An 18,805-nucleotide genomic window follows, 5' to 3' on the forward strand; every position below is an offset into this window, starting at 1 on the left:
GTTACTCAGGATAGAAGGAGGAAAATGTGGGCAAGAGACATGATTGTGCTTTCCCCTGGGAGGAATGGATGAGGCAGGATAAACAAGCTTAGGATGGGCTTGTTTGAGAAACTTCAGCAGGCTCTCATCCCTAGTTGTCTGGTACCTGGCCCTGAGGGGGTTAAGGCAGGTGGAAGTGGCCTGGAGAATGAGAGCGCCATAAAAGAGGTAGTTGAGGTGTAGGCTAGGCTGTGGATTGGTTGGTTTTCATTTGACAGGCACACTCATGCGTGAATGGTTGACTGTCTCTAAGTATTGGCTAACCCTGGCAGAGGCGGTCCCCCCCAGGGTCAGCAAGACACTAGATGTCAAAGCCTCAGAATACAACAAATAGAAGACATAGTTAACACACTAATTAATTGCGACTTCAGCAAAAAGGCACTTACTGTATATTACTTCACAAGATGTCTGGAGTAGCGGGTCCCAAGGTGTATTCAACAGCTTTGGGTCAGCAGTTCTGCAATGTTCTGGCTCCTCCCAGTTGTAATGAGGCTGCTGCAGCCCCAGACATCACATCTTCATGTAACCACATCATAGGCATATAGTGTGAGGGTGAGTGGTAAGAGGATGAACAATCTTTGCATGCTTTTTTTTGTTTGTTTTTATCAGGGAGAAAAAAGTCTTTCCTGGAAGAATTTCTTTTATGTCTCCCTGCAAGGGAGGCTGAGGAAGTGAGTATGTGTTGGAGAGAATTGGGTTTGCCTTGACTGGCCGTGAGGCACCTGCTGGGATGCACGTGATCGGGCTTCTGTTGGCAGGGAGAGCGCACAGTGGTATGATCAGGCCCTGAGGGTTGCAGCCACGTTAATACAGTGATCACCATGCAAGCTGGATACCCATGGGGTTGACCTGGAGGAAGTATGTGCTGGAAGTGGGTGCTCGAGTATGTATAGGTCAGTGATATCCCCGCACAGACTTCGCGTGTTTGACTGGGTCAGTGATTTCTTGAACTGATCAGTCTTTTCGTGTCTTCGTAGGACTGAATATAGGATCCGGCTGAAAAGAAAGTCAGAGAGCTGTTTTAAATATTTAACAGCCACAGACTGGCAGGAGAAAAATGTCTAAGGCCACGACTCAAATACACTTTTCCAGTTTTTTTCTAAAGTAACATATCAAGGGATTTAATAGGATACATGACACTTATTAATTGCCTCGGGTACTGAAATATGTACTCGGTTCTTTGAGATTATTAGGAAAGGAGATGTGTCAAGATCTAAGGAACAGCAAAAAGAAAAAGAGATTAAAAGTGAGAAACTTAAAAAAAAATTGAAGGGGGAAAAGCGGGAGTGAGGGAAGCAATGAACAAACACTAAATAGGGAGGTTGGGTGTGAAGAGAGGGTCGAGAGGTTAATATAGAGAAGAAACTGATGGCGGCCAGAGGGGAGGGCGGTGGGGGGGAACGGGTGACGTGGGTGGGAGGGCAGTGGGAGGTACCAGCTTTCAGTTATGGATTGTACAAGTCAACAGGGATGAAAGGCACAACATAGGGAACATAGCTTATTGTAACGGTGCCATATGGTGACAGATGGTAGCTATGCTTACGGTGAGCATAGCGTGCGTGTGTATACAGTTGTTCAATCACTATGTTGTACACCTGAAACTAATGTGGCATTGTGTGTCATCTCTACTAAAGTAAAAGGGGGGGGAGGTGGTCAGGAGACGCGTGTTCTCCGAGGGAATGAGGCCATCTGAAGTGAGCAAGTGGGGTCCTAGCATCTCAGAATGGGAAGGGACTATAAGAGTGTCCAGGTAGAGGGGCTCCTGGGTGGCTCAGTCGGTTAAGCGACTGCCTTCGACTCAGGTCATGATCCTGGAGTCCTGGGATCGAGCCCCGCGTCAGGCTTCCTGCCCGATGGGGAGTCTGCTGCTCCCTCTGCCCCTCCCCCCCTCATGCTCGCTCTCTCTCTTTCAAATAAATAAAATCTTAAAAAAAAAAAAAAAAAAAAGAGTATCCAGGCAGTGTTGGGCATTTTATTGGCGCACACGACACATTGCTATTTGTACTTCTTTTTAAACAAGCTCATTAGCCCTTTAGCAGTTGAGTGCAGTTTCCAACACCAAAGCTTTTATCATATATCTCTAAAGGTTTGGCTCTAAAAGCTGGGGCTGGCTGTCCCATGGGAGTGGACAGAGACGTGGAGTTTTGTGGCCGCAACCTGAGTGACCAGAGCAGGGTTATTCGGTGAGCACAGAGTTAAACTGGATTTCTTAAGTGGGATGGAGAACAGAAAGGATACGAATTAGGTTTCCATTTTGCTTCCTTCAGTCCAAGCTGATTGCTGGTTATTTCATTGGTTTTTAAGACCATCAGCATAAGGAAAATAGTTTTTCCCTGTCCTTGCATTTCTCATGGGGAAGTAACATTCAACAAATACACCGTTAGCGGGAGTCCTTCTCCACCTTCCTCACTAAATACTTGGAAAGCGCCACGTCCACCACGCAAGGTGGTACATCTGCCAAGTGCTGAGCAAACCCAGCAGGATCCCCATCCTCTGGAAGCTCATGGTCTTCCAGGGAAGCAGCCAGTACATGGAGTCATTAGTTCCTCAGCTGAGGTTTCAGGGCGAAGAAGAAGAGCTCACTAGGAATTAAATAGTAGAAGATGTCTGTGAGGAAGTGGCCTTTAAGGGCAGCAGAAGGTAATGGCAGCCAAAGGGATGAAGCTGCTTCTAGGATGGGGCAACAGCTGCAGAATTTTCAGAGACAGGAAGGAGCTGGGGCATCTTTGAGAGACACGAAGGTGGCCAGTGACTAGAATATGGACAGCGACAAGGAGAGGGGCCGGAGATGGGACTGCGGGGACCCCATTGCACCTTAGAGGCCATGGTAAGGATTTGGGGGAGCCAGTGTTTTAATCAGAAGGGGCATGGTTTATTTATTTATTTATTAGCAATCGTGTCAAAAATGGATACATGGGGGCAGAAGCTATGGTGGAAGAGACCGACAAAGATGGGAGCCATCTAGGCGAGATGCATTGGGATCAGGGAAGATGGAGAGAAATCGGCAGATGTGGTAGATACACGATGTAGAGCATGCAGGACTTGAGTCGATGTGGGGTTGTTAGGAGTGGAGAGGGCTTTCAGGGTCTCTGGTTTGAGCGACTCTTGACTCCATAAGATTTGATGAGATCACCTAAGGAGACAAATGGCCCTTGAATCAAGAGCCCCAGGACCTGTAGCATTTTAAGCCCTAACAGGAGCTGGATCTAGCAAAGAAGGCAGAAGAGTCAAGAATAGTATGGGAAATCCACCGCCTACTCATTTCTAACTCCCAGAGGTCACCCTATATTTTTCTCTTTCCACACCCAGACCTTCAGAAGGTCCCACCTGCTCTTCTTCCAGACAATTTCCATTGCCTTCAGTATTTGCCACCCTCATCCATGCATGCATCCTCTCTGGCCTCCACACGGCCAACCCTGGCAGGTCTCCTGCTCCTCCTCAACCCTGTCCTCTTCATAATCCATTCTCTACACCGGAGATCAGATGGAGCCACCATCCTGCTGAAATCCCACCAAAGGATTCCCATTGTAGAATCAAATTTCACCTCCTTACCCTGGCCCTTGGACCCTCATGACGCGCCTTCGCCTGCATCTCTGAGCTCGGCTCTTGCTCCCACCCCCGTCATCACTGCCCCCACGGCACTGACCTGTCACAGAACAGAACACAGACATGCCCACAACTTTTTTCTTTTCTAATTCTAGCCCTGGGGTTCTCAGAACGGCTCCCCTTCCCTCCTAATGTTTGTTCCCTTCCTTCCCCCAATCACACCGCCCCATTTTATTTTCTTCAGAGTGCGTATTATTATCTGAAATCATGGTGATCGTTCCCCATCACTGATGAGTTGAGCTCCATGGGAGCAGGGATCTTGTCTCTCCATTATGGCTATATTTTTAATGCCTAGAACAGGGCCTGCCACAGGGTAGGCAAGGCTAAAAATACACTTGTGTCATGAATGGATGGCCCATGAGTATTTTAGGCGCAGAACCTGCAGAATATGTCAGCACGCCACTTTGAATCTTTCCTGTTCTCTACAGAAGCAATTTAGCATGATGATTCTGCATTTAAGCTCTGGCAGCTTGACTACCTAAGATTGAAGCCCAGCTCCCCTGCTTTCTGAACAAGTCTGTTAGCTCTGGAGGCCCTGGTTTCCTTATTTGGGAAATGGTAATAACAGTAATGAATTTTTACCCACTAAGGTTGTTTGAGAGTTTGGTGAGGTTAGTCCGTGTAAATGCCTAGCATGATGCTTTAACATTAGAAAACATTAAAGAAGTAGAACCTGCTGCCATTATCACGGCCCCACTGTTCTGCTGAAATGACCATCGGGAACTCCTGACCCTGAGCAGTACATCTGGGCTGTGTCTTTTGGGGAGTGAACCCCAGGAGAGCTACTTGCCTGGGCTTGGAATTAGAGGAGAGTGGATAGCAGTTTTCAGAATTAGAGGGTATGGGGGGTGTGTGTGTGCGTGTTGGGGAAACAGAGTGGATATTAGGATTAGACTTTTTGTCTCTGAGTCATCCTACAAATTGTGTTGCTTGTGCCCGAGATATTTTAGAGAGAAGAGTCATCTCAGAAAAGTCAGATTGACAACTTCCAAACCCTGGAACATTCTGTCTTCCCTAACCTTAATTCTTCAGGTTCTATTGGTACTCTAGAGTCAGGGGAAAGATTATTTTAATACCTTCTTTTTGATCTGAAAGATCGCTGGCTGGGATGAAGGTTGCTAAGTAAGGTCTTTTTACCCAGGCATTCATATCTCCCTGAGCATCGGGTGGCCTCAGCCTAGATCCTTGTTCATAGAGGGAGACCAATTTCAGCTGCTTCTGTAGATCATTGGGCAGTTTAATCCTTCCTTATATCCTTTACATGAAGAGACTCAGTGTCCTTATCCGTGAAGGTGGGGGTGAGCAGACTGGGGGGGGGGGGTGGCGGGGGGAGAAAGCAGATAATACCAGTCGTGAGGTTCAGTAATGTGCCTGCCATCCACCAAACCCTCAATTTTTCCTTCCTCTCAGAGAATCTCTTTAGAAACAGAACTAATTTGTAGTCTGTTGTAGATTACAGTTCATTAACTTCTCTTTTGCCATCTTTGATTACGCACTGTCACTATCCCCTTTTTGACATGAAGGTGTACAGCCTTGATTCATTTCTTCCTTCCTCTTTTTGCTTAGTGGCTTCCTTCTCACTCCTTGATTTCAAAAGCATCTATACAAATAAAAACAAATCATTAATTTCCACCAAGGTTTTGCCCAGTTAACCCCCTTCACTCCTGCCCTTGGAAGTCCACACACTAATTCACCCTCAGCCTCCCTCCTAGAGGGGCTTCTTCCTCCTGAGAGTCACCTGTGCCGTGAGCACGGGCCCTGGGTGTGACAGTTACACCATCAGTAGAGGACTTGTTAAAATGAATTTTCTCCTCTTCCTTCCGTGATCTATGTAGCCGTTAAAAAAAAAGAGGAAGAATGGAACAGCTCAGTGTGTCATGATGGGAAATGACCCAAGAGGTATCTGTACACAAAAAGGAAAGCAAGGCTCAGAGTGGTGGGTATAGTATGCTAACATTTGCAGGGGAAAAAGTATCCACTAAAAATAGACACGCACATATGTATAATTGGATCCGCTTAGAGTGTTTATGGAAGGATGTACAAAAGACTTATCGCTGTCATGGTGTCTGGTGAAGGGCACTAGGTGTCCAAGAGTCAAGGATGGGAGGGACACTTGCTGCTGTAAACTTTCTAGTGACTTTTGAGTTTTGTGCCATATGCATGTATTTACTGGTTAAAAATCTGTTAGAGTGTTGGCTCGCAAACTGGCTCTTGGACACAGAGGGCAAGGAGAGACCACAGAAAGAGACAGACCGCTCCAGGTTTGGTAGGTGGCAGGTTTAAGAAGCAAGGGAGCTTATATATGAGGTTCGTCTTGGGTGGTCACAAGACTAATTGATCCCCACACCCACCCGCCAAATCTTAAAAGTTCATAAAGAGACCGTAACTGAGTTCGGTCACGTATATGTCCAGATGGTCTCAACAGCACCTTACTTTCCCAGGGCTGTGTCCTTAGGGCAGCTTCTAGCTTGGGCAAGACAGGGTAGGAGGGGGGCAAGGAACCTCTGATTGCCTGGGTCCAGCTCACAGGTCAGTCAGCAGTCACATGCTCTCAGTGACCTCCTCCAACACGTAGCTAGCTAGATACATAGAACAAAGAGCAAGAGAGAGAAAGGTTATTCTCCATGTTAAAATATTATGGATTAAAAGACCATCGAAACAGGAATAACTCTCACTTTGTGATACTGTGTCACTGGATGCTACTCTCTTTGCCACCTGAAAGCCTCTCAGAGTCATTAGTGAGGGTGTTAAGTGATGAAGTGAGTGGAAGATAATAATAATAAGTGGTGGAAAATAATAAAGTCCTGCACTTCAGGCTACTTTTTCTAGTGTGGATTGTGCAGAACAGACACTTGGCTGTGCCCACCATCCTTCTCCAACACTGGCTAGCCTCGCGGTCCTCAGCAGCTGTTTTTGTTCTCTTGATCTTGACCCTCCTGCCTTTAGCCACCCACAGGCCCAGTTTCCTGCTTGACCCACTGGTAGGACTAATTGAGCTCATCCTTGTCCATATTAGAAAAACTCAGGTCATCAACCGGTAGATACATTTCCCCAAAGGATATCAATTTCGAGGCTATTGGAGGTCCCCTTTAGTCTGTTCTAGGCATGGTCTTTGTTACTTTGTTTCATCGTCAAATTTTAAAGAAGGATTCTGGATAGCTGAGGTCCTGCCCCAAAGGCAGGAGTCATGGGACCCAGGATGCTCAGCACAAACCAAAGTGGTCTTCCTGTGTGAGCTAACCCATACCAGGATTGTTCTACCTGACATTCAAGGCAGAGCATCTTCACTGGTTTGTTATTGGAATATTTTAGGAATTTACATATTGAAGACCTTTCTCCTTAAACCAGGTGTCTCAGCCTCAGCACTCTTGATATTTTGGGCTGGGTAATTCTTTATTTTGGGGAGACTGTCCTGTGCATAGTAGGATGTTTAGCAGCGTCCCTGGCTTCTCTCCATTAGATGCCAGTGGTGTTTCCCATGTTGTGAGAAGTGAAAATATCTCCATACATTGCCAAAGTTCCCAAGAAGGCAGAATCACTCCTGATTAAGAGCTAATACCTTAAGTCACGGTGCCTCTGTGAGCATATATTCATACCTGCCTCTTTTCATTTTTAACCACTTTAGACACTTTAAAAAAAATGTGCTTTAAATAACTTTTTTTAAAAGGCGATGTGGGAGTACCCACTCTCATAACACTGTTTACTGCACCTTTAATTAAGTCTCCAAAAATGTGTACATAATACCTTTGTAGGACAACTAGAAAGTGATGTTTAAATTTGGATACATTAATACTGAGTTGCATGGTCTAGTTTTTACCAAGAAGAATGTCCCATTTTATTTGAAGTGATGAGTAATGAGTTATCCCTTGAGTGAAAGGCATCTGACTTCACTGGAGGGGACACGTCTAAGCACAGGGAGGGGTATATATTTTAGACCCACTGAAGGACCTTATCCACACAGGTGTCTTGGGCTCTCTCTACCGGGATTTACCTCAGGAACCACATGAATTTCCACGTCACTCTTGGGGGCTGACCTACCTGCCCGTGTCTTCCCTGGAGATAACTTAGAGCATGTGGATCTCCTGGGGGTGTTCAAAGCAGGGACCTCAAGCCAGCCATGTTAGTTCTACCTCAGGGCCTTTGCACTTGCAGTTCCCTCTACCTGGACTGTTCTTTCTCAAATCTTTTTGAGGCGTGGCTGACTCTCTCCCACTTGAGTTGCATCTTAAATGCCACCCCCTCTGAGAGGTCTTCCCGTGTCGGGGCTCCATGCCCCGCCACAGCCCACTCCTCATTGTCCTGATTTCTGTTGTCCATACCACTTCCAACTATTTGAAACGATCCCTGTTACAGTTTGCATGTTTATTATTTGTTTCCCTGCATGTAGAATATAAGGTCCATGAGAGTAGCTGAAGATCTCTGTGTAATAACACAGGAGGCTCCGGACTGCGTGCAGTCCAGTTGCTTTCCGGTTGAAGAGCTTATCTGTGTAGCATTGTGGTTTCGGCTCAGTGAGGAGAGGGCTTTTCGGTGCTTATTAGCAAGGAGGGAATGGGCCATGCTACAATAGTGTGGATTTGCCTCTTTTTGATATTTCCTGTAAATCGAATCATCTGATCAATGCCTTGTGTGTCTGGCTTAATGAGCATGAAGTTCTCAAGGTTCATCCATGTCCTAGTATGTGTCAGCCATTCATTCCTTTTTACAGCCGAATAATATTTCGCCATATGCATATACCACTCGTAATCCATCCATTCGTCAGTCGACGGACACTGGAGCTCTTTGCACCTTTGGGCTGTTATGAATAGTGCTGGCATTCACGTGCATGCATGGGTTTTTGTTTGACAGTCTGCAGTTATTTTGCATGGCATTGTGTAGCCTTGCCAGGCCGTTTGGTAATTTTGTTTAATTTACTGAAATACTGCCAAACTTCAGCACAGTGCTGCCCCATTTTATGTTTATCCCTGCATGGCACGAAGGTTCTGCACAGGCTCAGCAGCACTCCCCGGGCTCACCAATACTTATTTTCTGATTATTATTATTACTCCTCTTGCCATCCTAGTGGGTGTGAGGTGGTAACTCACGGTGGCTTTGATTTGGATTTTCTTCGGACTTTCTTAGTGACTCATGATGTTTAGTGTCTTTTCTTGTGCTCATCAGCCATTTTCTATTTTCCTTAGAGCATGCCTTTATTTTTATGCTTATTTTCTTTGCACTGTTATTGTATGTGAACACTTCTCTCTCTTTCTGGACCATGAGCTGCCTCGTTTATTGATTTTTTTAAAAAAGATTGTATTTATTTATTTGAGAGAGAGTGCGCCCCAGTAGAGAGGAGAGCAGAGGGAGAGGGAGAAGCAGACTCCCCACTGATCAGGGAGCCTGACCTGGCAGGGCTCAATCCCAGGACCCTGGGAACAAGACCTGAGCTGAAGGCAGATGCTCAACCATTGGGCCACCCAGGTGCCGCAAGCTGCCTCGTTTGTAAAATGGGGCTAAGGCACTTCTCCAAAGAGAGATTGACTTTTGGAAATTAAAGCATTGTTGAAATCTTTGTTAATGTAAGTTTGAAATCTTGTCTTTTTTTTTTTCTTGCCACTATCCCACTCTATTTTATTTTTAAGTAGGTTCCACACCCAGTGTGGAGCCCAATGCAGGGCTTGAACTCACAACCCTGAGATCAAGACCTGAGCTGAGATCAAGAGTCAGATGCTTCACCGACTGAGCCACCCAGGCGCCCCTATCCCACTTTATTTTAAAATGCAGCCTGTAAACCTTGGGCTAATTTTCCAGATTGGCACATTTAATTCGGTTTTGATTTTCTGAATTTTGACCTCTGAGTCTAATCTGTCCTGTATGCCATGAATGTTTAGGTTTTAAACATACTTTAAGGTCCGTTTTTGTCTTAGCTAATACAGTACCTAGGCAGTATTTGACTTTTTGCTGTTTCAGAGTAGGCGGTGGCTGTTGAAGTAATTTTCATTACAACAGGTTTTTTTGTTTTTTTTTTTTTTTTCCTTTTCAGAAAAAGTTGCCTTTGACAACACTGGCTCAGTGTTTGATGGAGGGGTCAGCTATCCTGGGAGATGACACACTTCTCGGGTAGGTGACACCATGTGTGGGTTTGCGTCGAGTCTAGGTAAGCCCCCATCCCTGGGAAGTGGGCCAGAAATTCTCAGGGATGCACTGAGGACACTTGAAGACTAGTTGGGGCTGGGGTGGGAAAAAGAAAAGGTTTGCTGTTGAGAAAAATCAAAACCCCCGGCTCCAAAGTCATATTGGCTGCGCAGGGAGGCAACTCCCCGGGTGGAGAAATTAGCATAATAAACACAATAAACGGTTGAAGGACAAATGAAATCCCCAGGGCTGCAGCCGAAGTAAATGGGAAATCTCTCCATGTCAGATGTCAGAAATTACAGGATTCCCAGAACAACCCGGGCCGAGTTTGAGCTCACAATAAAAACAAACTAAAAATAGAATCGTTGTGAGGGAGGATTAGCAAGGCACGATCAGCAGGAGAAGCAGAGAGAACTAAAAATAATGCGGTAATATGAAAGAAAATAGGAAGTAATAGATATCAATATGTATGAAAGAGTTATGCTTAAAATGAAGCTTAAAAATTAAGTAAGGACAATGCGTGCTTTCGCAACACATATGCTAAAATTGGAACAGTAGACATTAGTATGGTCCCTGAGCATGGGTGACAGGCCAATGTGTGAAACACTCCATATTTTTAAGGAAAAAAAAAATTCCTGTTGTAACTGTGTATGGTGACACGTTAACTAGACGTACCATGGTGCTCATTTCACAGTATATGCAAATGTTGAATCCTTCCATTGTACACCTAAAACAAATACAATGTTATATGTCATTTATAGACTTCAATTTAAAAGACAAAACAGTCCTTGAGCAAAGAACCAAATGATATGGAAAGAAAAAAAGAATAGACAGAATTAAAGAAAAACCAAATAGAACTTTTTAAAATTCAAATCATACTTATTATAATTTAAAGCCATGAGACCAGCTCTTGGCGAGGATTCAGAGAAAAAGGAACCCTCGTGTCCTGTTGGTGGGAATGCAGACTGATGCGGCCACTGTGGGAAACAGTATGGGGGTTCCTCAGAAAGTTAAAAATAGACTTAACCATATGATCCAGCAATTGCATTACTGGGTATGTACTCAAAGAAGACAAAAACACTAATTCAAAAGCGTATATGCACTCCTTTGTTTATATTGCAGCATTATTTATTATAGCAAAGATATAGAAGTAGCCCCAGTGTCCATTTATTGATAAAATGAATGGACAAAGAAGATGTGGGGTGTATGAGTGTGTCTGCCTGTGTATGTATAAGAGTATTTATATATAATGGAATAGTACTCAGCCATAAAAAAGAATGAGATCTTGTCACTTGTGACCATAAAGATGGACCCAGTGGATATTATGCTAAGTGAAATAAATCAGAGAAAGACGAATACCATATGATTTCACTTATACATGGACTCTGAAAAACAAATGAACAAACAAAAACAGAAACAGACCTATGAATACAGAGAACAAACTGATGGTGGCCAGAGGGGAGGGGTATGGGGGGGTGGGCAAAATGGGGGGAGCAGAGTGGGAGGTTCAGGATTCCAGCTATGAAACAAGTCAAGGGCATGGAAGGTGCAGCATAGGGAATTTAAAAACAAACAAACAAAAAAAACGAGATAAACTGAAATTGCACACCAATAAAGAATTGGTGAGCTTGCAAACAGATGGGAAGTTGCCACCAAGAACGAGCAGAGTTATTTACAAGGGATGGGGAGGTGGCATTTGGAAATGGACAAGCATGGATGATAGAATGCAGACCTGTGTCTGGGAGCTGTTCCCCAAGAAGAGAATGAGGACAAGGGGAAATTACGGTGGAACTTTTATTTTCTAGATTTAAAAAAAAAAAAACAAACAAACCCTAAATCTTTAGATTGAAGAAGCACAAAATATGCTAATTGAGGTCAACAGAAAGAAATCTATCCCCGGATGCACGGTAGGAAGACTACAGATTATTAACAAAAAAAAAAAAAGAAATTTAAAATCAAGCAGAGGAAAAGATGATTGCATGTAAAAGAGCAATTCAAGGGGCGCCTGGGTGGCTCAGTCGGTTGAGCATCCAACTCTTGATTTCAGTTCAGGTCATGATCTCAGGGTCATGAGATCGAGCCCTGCATTGGGCTCTGTGCTCAGCGGGGAGTCTGCTTAGGATTCTCTCTCCCTCTTCCTCTCCCCCTCCTGCTCGCTTGCTCGAACTCTCTCTCTCTTAGTCAATCTTTTAAAAGAAAGAGAGTAATTCAGTTGATAGCAGACTGCTTATTCATCAACCAAAATAAATGTGAGGCAGTAATGGAGGAATCCCTTCAAGTATTGAGTGAAAATATAAGAAACCTAGATTCTATGATGAACTTAACCATTACATAAGAATAAAGGGAAAATAAAGATAGTGCAGGCAAAGATTTAGGAAAAATTACTACTCGCATATTCTCACTGTAAGAACTAGTTAAGGTGTACGAAACAGGTTACATACAGAAGGAAGGAATGACATGCAAGTAGCCAGATAGCATAAAAAATTGAGTGAGTGCCGTGCAGGGGATGGAAATTCTCTTTCTCTCTACCTGTCTGAGGTTCCTTGAGTGGGGCCCTGCAAATTAAATTGATCAACAGAGGAAAGCATGCACATTTTATTAACATGTGCAGTGCATACACGGCAGAACTCGGTGATGAGTAACTCAAAGGCAGGTTCGAACTCGGGCTTAGGTAGCACTTTTTACAAAAGAACAATTTTGAGGGAAGTAACAAGGCAAAGGAGAAGAAATTTGAGTTCCTAGGGTGGCAGATATATGGGGGAGCAAATGGAAGATAAGGCTTATTAGTCAGGTTTATATGTAGGTTCCTGTGATGCCTTTCTGGGTTCATGTCTGGCTGATAAGGCTCTGGAGTTGTGTTTGGTGATTGACTTCTGTCCTTCCAGGTAGGGGGGGAGGACGACAGCTTTACAGTCCGTGTCCTGCTTTTAGGGCAAAGAGGGGGAGGGCAGAGATCTCTTCTGTATCTGCTTCTCGACTGCCTTCAGCTCAAAATAATCCTTATGCCCAAGCAGCATTTTGGGGATGGCATATTCTGCTACCTTTTGGTGTAAAGAAATACAAATAAGCATTGAATTAAAACATTAATTTGTGTGTGTGGGGGGGTAAAGCAAAGTGAAACAAAAATACCAGAAAATAATAGCATGGAACATTAGGAAGGCGATCAGTGTTTCAAGGTCTTTAACTCTTTGAAAGATAAGGTGTTGCATTTTCATGTAAAGTGTGTGTATTAGAAAAGCAAGAGGAACCACAAGAGGAATAGAATGTGGCACTTCAAAATTAGTAACAGGATGTAAAGGGAAGTAAATAAAATAGAAAAAAAAAAAAACCACACCCTAGAAGGGACTAAAAGAGCAAAAAAGCAAGGAAAGAGAAAACAAAGTAAAGGTATAAGAGCTCTATATCTGCAGTCATAAGAGATGGAATAAACTCGACGGCTCATAATATAGAGTGCCACAGGTGGAGAAACATGCACGCTGTTTCTGAGATTCGCCTAAAGCATGGGGACACAGGAAGGTTGGAGGTGAAGGGATGAAGAACACCCAGGTAAAAATGACAGACTGAGCACAAACATCGAATTTTGTTCCCTTCCCAAATCCACTACGATGAAGGGATTTTTCTTTTTCTTAAAAGACGTGAACCCAGAAAGGCATGAAAAACAGGAGAGGAAACAAAATTTTGTGAGCTGTGAAGCTTAGGATGGACTGATAACTCACTGGGCAGGTCTCAGAAAGTGGACTCTGGAGCCAGAAGTAGGATATGCAGACAGCCAATGTCATTTACATCCTGAAATGCTTGCAGGCTCAGGGGTGGTGGCCCCAGGGATCTCTAGAATGGTGAGTGGGTCTTTGGGGGCTGGGAGGTGATCCAAGTTATGAGTGTGTGTCGAAAGCTAGCTTAGTACCACTTGGGTGGCTCAAACCCAGCCCTTATCCACAGCTCTGGGAGACCCTCATCTCCTCACCCCCAGCCCCAGCAGAAAAGTCTGGAGCTTTATTCTCTGGAGGGTGTAAAGCAGAGTGTCCCCAGACTGCGGACACCATGTAAGGGTATCACACATTAAAGTGACTAATGCCTACTGGATGCTGAGATCCTGCATCTCTCTCCTCCCACCCATGCGACCCCCAGGTCTTTCCTCTCTGGGCAGGAAAGCAAGAAGAGCCTTCTCTGGCAAATGTGACCAGCCCAACGGGAATGAACTAAAGACCCAAAGATACTGGAGGGGGCAATGCTTGAACAAATGGCCCAGCTCAGCCATCCTATAGATAAGCTTGCAGCCGATGAGCTTTACTCACATACTCCAAGCTGTTGAGTCCCCACTCTTAAATATAGACAGGCGTCCAAGCTCACCAGACTTTGAAGGAAGTCTAACTTGCAGCCTACATACCAAAACAGTAGGGGAAGAGAAAATATAACTCGGAAGAAATAGATATTGCATGGGAAGGAGATTTCAGGAAAACACATGCTTACATTGTCAAGTGCTAAGAGAAAATAATGCGTCCATGAATGAAAGCCAGTATGTTTTCCAATTATATCTCAATGAAAAAAGAATTAAAAAGCCCAGGATGTCAATAAAAAAATGCTATGGGAAAGAAATACTCTGAGGTCGAGAGCAAGCTCATGGAAACAAAGAGTACATTTTCAGTGGCAAGTTTGGAAGATAAAGTCAAAGAAATTCAGAGAAGAGAAGAAGACAACCATGACACGAAAAATAGAAAAGTTGGAAGATTAGAGGACCAATCCAGGAAGCTGTAGGCCTGAATAACTTATATTATTAAAATATAAGAATAACAGTAGTAATAAAGTAATCCAGAAGAGTTTTCCAGAACAGAGGACATGAGTTCCTATATTGAAAGGGCACACTGAGCTCCTGATACCATAGAAAAAGTTGAACCTGTGCCCAGGCTCACCACTAGGGAAGACTAGTGACAAGTACAGAGATTCTACAACCTTCTGGAGGAACAAAAATGGTCACATAGAAAGGCTCAGAAATCTGAATGCTTCCAGACTTGCCAAACGCAACAATGGAAGCAAGGAGATTGCTGTGGAATACCTTCAAAATTCTGAAGGAATATGATGCGCAGCATAGAATTCAATATCCTGCCTAGCTATCAATCAACGTGAGGGTAGAGGGGAATGTCATGACGTGCAAGGTCTCAAAAATTGGCTTCCTGCACACTCTTTCTCAGGCAGCTAAGGCAAGGTGTGCTCTACAATGGAGTGACCAAGAAAGAGGTAGACACAGGATATGGGAAATAAGATCTATCTGGCATAGGACAGAGGGAGAGAAAAATCCCAGGAAATGGGGAAGGAAGTGTGCAGGAAGACAGCTGTGCCAAGGGATCGAAGGAAAAGTCAATCCGGGTTGACGCGGGTCCAGGAGAGATGAATTCAAGATGGAATTCATTCACATCAAGTGTGGTTCAGTATCTTAGACAAAATAGTGGTGGAGGATTTGGGGTTCAGTCAGGTCTATAGAAAAACTAAACAAGCAAACCAAAGCAAGACAATTATTAACTCTATAGAGAGGACAAATGTATGGGAAAGACCAGTGATCACGATATCCTACCCAGCCAAACTCTAAATGGCACATGGGATCAAAATGTAGTGCAAATACTAAAGGTCCACTGATATAAATAAATGCGGGGAGGGCAGATGTAAAGATCACCAAATTCTCATTTTCCAGAGTAGACTGTCAATAGCCAATGCTTAAAAAAAAAAAAAAAAAAAGATTAACAAGTAACATCAGGAGCATGGAGGTAAGTAATAGACAAATCAAATAAAAGACACCATTAAAAAAGGAACAAAGAGAAGCCCACGACCTGGAAGTTGAAATTTCCAGCAGATCGGAAAAAGAATTTGAATGCCTTCTACATCCACACCCATATTTTTAAGTATATATAAAGAACTCCTACAAATGGATCCAAATAAATAGATCCTGTACCTAAACAGTCAACGAATGTGAACAAGCACATCCTACAAGAGGGATCTTGAAATGGCCCAAAAGACGAAAAGGCACTCAGTCTCACCAGTAGCCAAGAAAGGCAAATTAAAACCAGGATGAGGTAATATTTGGCATCCACCAGTTTGGCAGAAATTAAACGCCTTACCAGTACCGAGGCTTGGCAAGAGTGTAGAGCATTGGGAACTCTCATTTGCACTGGTGAGGGCGAAGTTAGTGTTATCACTTTGGAGAACAAGTATCTAGTAAGGTTAAGGGGATGCATATCTCCTCTCCTTTGCACAGAAAAATTGTCACCTGCAAACAGAGACCGTACACGCATACAACAGCCCTGTTGGGGTAGGGAAGGACATGATGACCCTCTTGATTAAGGGAAGGCTTAATAAATGGTGAGATGAAATTCCATGCACCAGAATGATTTAATTCTGCGTGTATCAAGATGCGTAAGCCCCAAAGATAATGATGCATGAACAAAGCAAGCAGGAGGGATAGGTTCAGTGTAAAACCATGGATGTGAACTTGTTTAGGTCAGGCATCGGTATTCTATATTGTATGTGAACGCTTATATATGTCATAAAAGTGTAAACACAAGAACAGGAAAGATACATACTAACTTTAGAATCAGTGGCCTCTTCTACTTTTATTGATTTGTAAAAACTTTTTACATGCGTTTCAGTTAGCCTGGTACCATGTAAAAGGAGGACTGCCTGGATACCCATATACCCAGTTGGGGAATTAACGTCTTTGAAATAACGTATCTTCTCATCTAGGAATATAGCATAGGTCTTCTGTTATTTGCTTATTATGAATACACTTTTGTAATGGTTTTTCCATTCCAGTTTTCCACTGGATAATTGTTCCTTCTATACAAGGTAAGTTGTCATGGGCTTAGGAGAAGGAGTTCTTTTTTTAGAAGAGCCTCCTGAAATTGAGTTTTGGGGGATGAGTTGAAAGATGTTGGTCTGTTTGTGCGTCGGTTGTAGTTCATTTTCCAGTGTTCAGGGGACATAGAAGCATCTGGGTCTTACAGGCCTGTACATTCAGCATGTAGGAGTCTTTTCTCCCTACGTCTCTCTCTCTCTCATATTTCCCTACGTGTTACCTTTACTCCAGGCACGTGGTAGATACTTTGCATCATTTAAAAAATGGATAATTTTAGAAATCAAAATGAACAGAACAAGTTGGGCAGCTTGGATACAGGGACCTCTTGCTCTGTGGGGTATTTAGCATGGTTTTCTCCTCCCGTTGCAGGAAGATGCTGAAACTCTGCGGAGAGACAGAGGACAAGCTGGCTCAGGAGCTGATCCACTTTGAGCTGCAGGTGGAGAGAGACGTGATCGAGCCCCTGTTTTTGCTGGCCGAGGTAAGCCGCACGCATGAGGCCACACTGCCCGGTGACCCTGTTCTTCATCAGGAATTATCACTGCCCGTCCGCCTGGTCTGGATTCCCCAATGTGGCAGCCCTTCCCGCTGCCTGTCGGTCCTCTCTCCCACCCACACTCTTCTCCCCTGGTGTTCCAGTGGGGACAGGAACAAAGCTAGCTCCCAACATCCTTCCCCACCAGAGCCTGCACGCTATACCAACCCTGCCCTCCACCCATCTCCCGTCTTCTGGAAAAGGAATGGCAGCCCCCAATCTCAGGAGGAGACTGTCTGTAGGGCCATTGGCACCTTATGTGTACATGCATCCCTTCTCTTTCATTTAATTCGATTTTATTATTTCTTATTTTAATTCCAGTGTAGTTCACACACAGCGTTCTGTGAGTTTCAAGTGCACAATATAGCAAATCAACAGTTCTATACCTTCCGCAGTGCTCGTTGCGATAAGTGCACTCTTCATCCCCTTCATCTTTGGATCTTAAAGGATACAAAATAAAACCATTTGGGTACAAAGACACCTTGATGTCCACGTGACAATTTGGCTAGCTTCAACCAAGTGAAATTGTGTCAAGTAAGAATGGAAATGGTTGGGGATTTTATGTGCCTTGAGCCCTTGACTTCCCACCAGTTGCCCTGAATTGGCCATCTAGGACTGCCCCAGCCCCGTCCCATGGAACTGCAGATGCTCTGTGTCTGCACGGTTTGCTAGCCACTAGCCACCTGGGAGCTAGTAAGCTCTTGAAACGTGCTTAGTGTCACTGAGGAACTACCTTTTAAATTTTATTTAATTTTTGTTCATTCGAATTTAAAACGCTGTAGCCACAGGAAGCTAGAGGCTACCATATTGGACGGCATTGCCCTAGACCAGGCCTGGTTTCCTTCCTGGACTGCCCCCAGCACCTCCCCATCCCCTGGTGCAATTTCTGTCACAGAATGGACGGGCAAATCATTAACCAGAGTGCCTAAAAGTTTTCAAGGAGAAAATCCTATATATGGTGGTTTGACAGAGATCAGCTCTAGACTCCTCAGATGCTGTCCTCTTATAGGCTGTTGCCCAGCCAAGTGCATGTGTGAGAGGCCCTTTGCTCTTCGGAAAGGTGGGCTGGGGTCTCGGGCAAAGCCTGAAGCAAACCCAAAGGACGCGCTTGACCTGGGTGCTGAGACTCGCTTGTACCAACCAGATGTCCCCAGTCCCCCTCCAGCTTTGCTTATAGGCTCCGTGGTGCCTGGAGGAACCCGGGGCCACTTCTTCTCTTCCCTATCAGATATGGTTCCCCTCCATACGTTACTCATCCCTGCTCCGAAGACCTTCCTCACGGTTCTCCCTTCTATATAAAAGCCACGGCCTGAGATGATTTTTGGTTTCAATATAGTCAGTTTTCCCTTTTAAATTCGCACTTCCTGCCCCTCTTTGGTTGAGCCCCGGGCCCAGAGTCCCACACTGGGATGTTCAGTGAAGTCATTTTTAGAAATAAAAATGTAAAAAGAGCATCCACATACAACCAACCACTATGGAAGAACTTGTCATAGCCGAACAGAGCTGTGGTAATGTTTATTGGGTATTTATTTGTGGGGGGGAGGTCTTACTTTATTTCTATAAAAATACATCCTGATTGCATTCCCCCATCAGCTCTCAAGCCTCCTGAGACTAGTCGTGCTGCTGTCTGTTTTGAATTAGGTCTGTGTGCCAGCTCGTTCTGCTTT

General features: G+C 44.3%; 1 protein-coding gene and 1 non-coding gene across 5 annotated transcripts in view; both read left to right on the forward strand.

The window, feature by feature from the left end:
• The window catches only part of ARHGAP44 (Rho GTPase activating protein 44), a 160,967-nt gene that overhangs the window by 90,643 nt on the left and 51,519 nt on the right, over positions 1 to 18,805 (forward strand). For 3 of the 4 annotated variants that reach the window (XM_032431912.1, XM_032431913.1, XM_032431914.1), the window contains exons 4-5: positions 9,668 to 9,744; positions 16,973 to 17,084. In XM_032431912.1, coding sequence (XP_032287803.1) covers positions 9,668 to 9,744; positions 16,973 to 17,084 — 189 coding nt within the window. The remainder of the gene's footprint in view (positions 1 to 9,667; positions 9,745 to 16,972; positions 17,085 to 18,805) is intronic. The other variant, XM_032431915.1, reaches the window with a different exon arrangement.
• On the forward strand, positions 10,280 to 10,377 carry LOC116649397. Its single transcript, XR_004302662.1, has one exon. It is a non-coding gene; the product is annotated as a U6 spliceosomal RNA (small nuclear RNA).

The sequence above is a fragment of the Phoca vitulina genome, unplaced genomic scaffold, assembly GCF_004348235.1.
Source record: "Phoca vitulina isolate PV1807 unplaced genomic scaffold, GSC_HSeal_1.0 scaffold47, whole genome shotgun sequence".
NCBI lineage: Eukaryota > Metazoa > Chordata > Mammalia > Carnivora > Phocidae > Phoca > Phoca vitulina.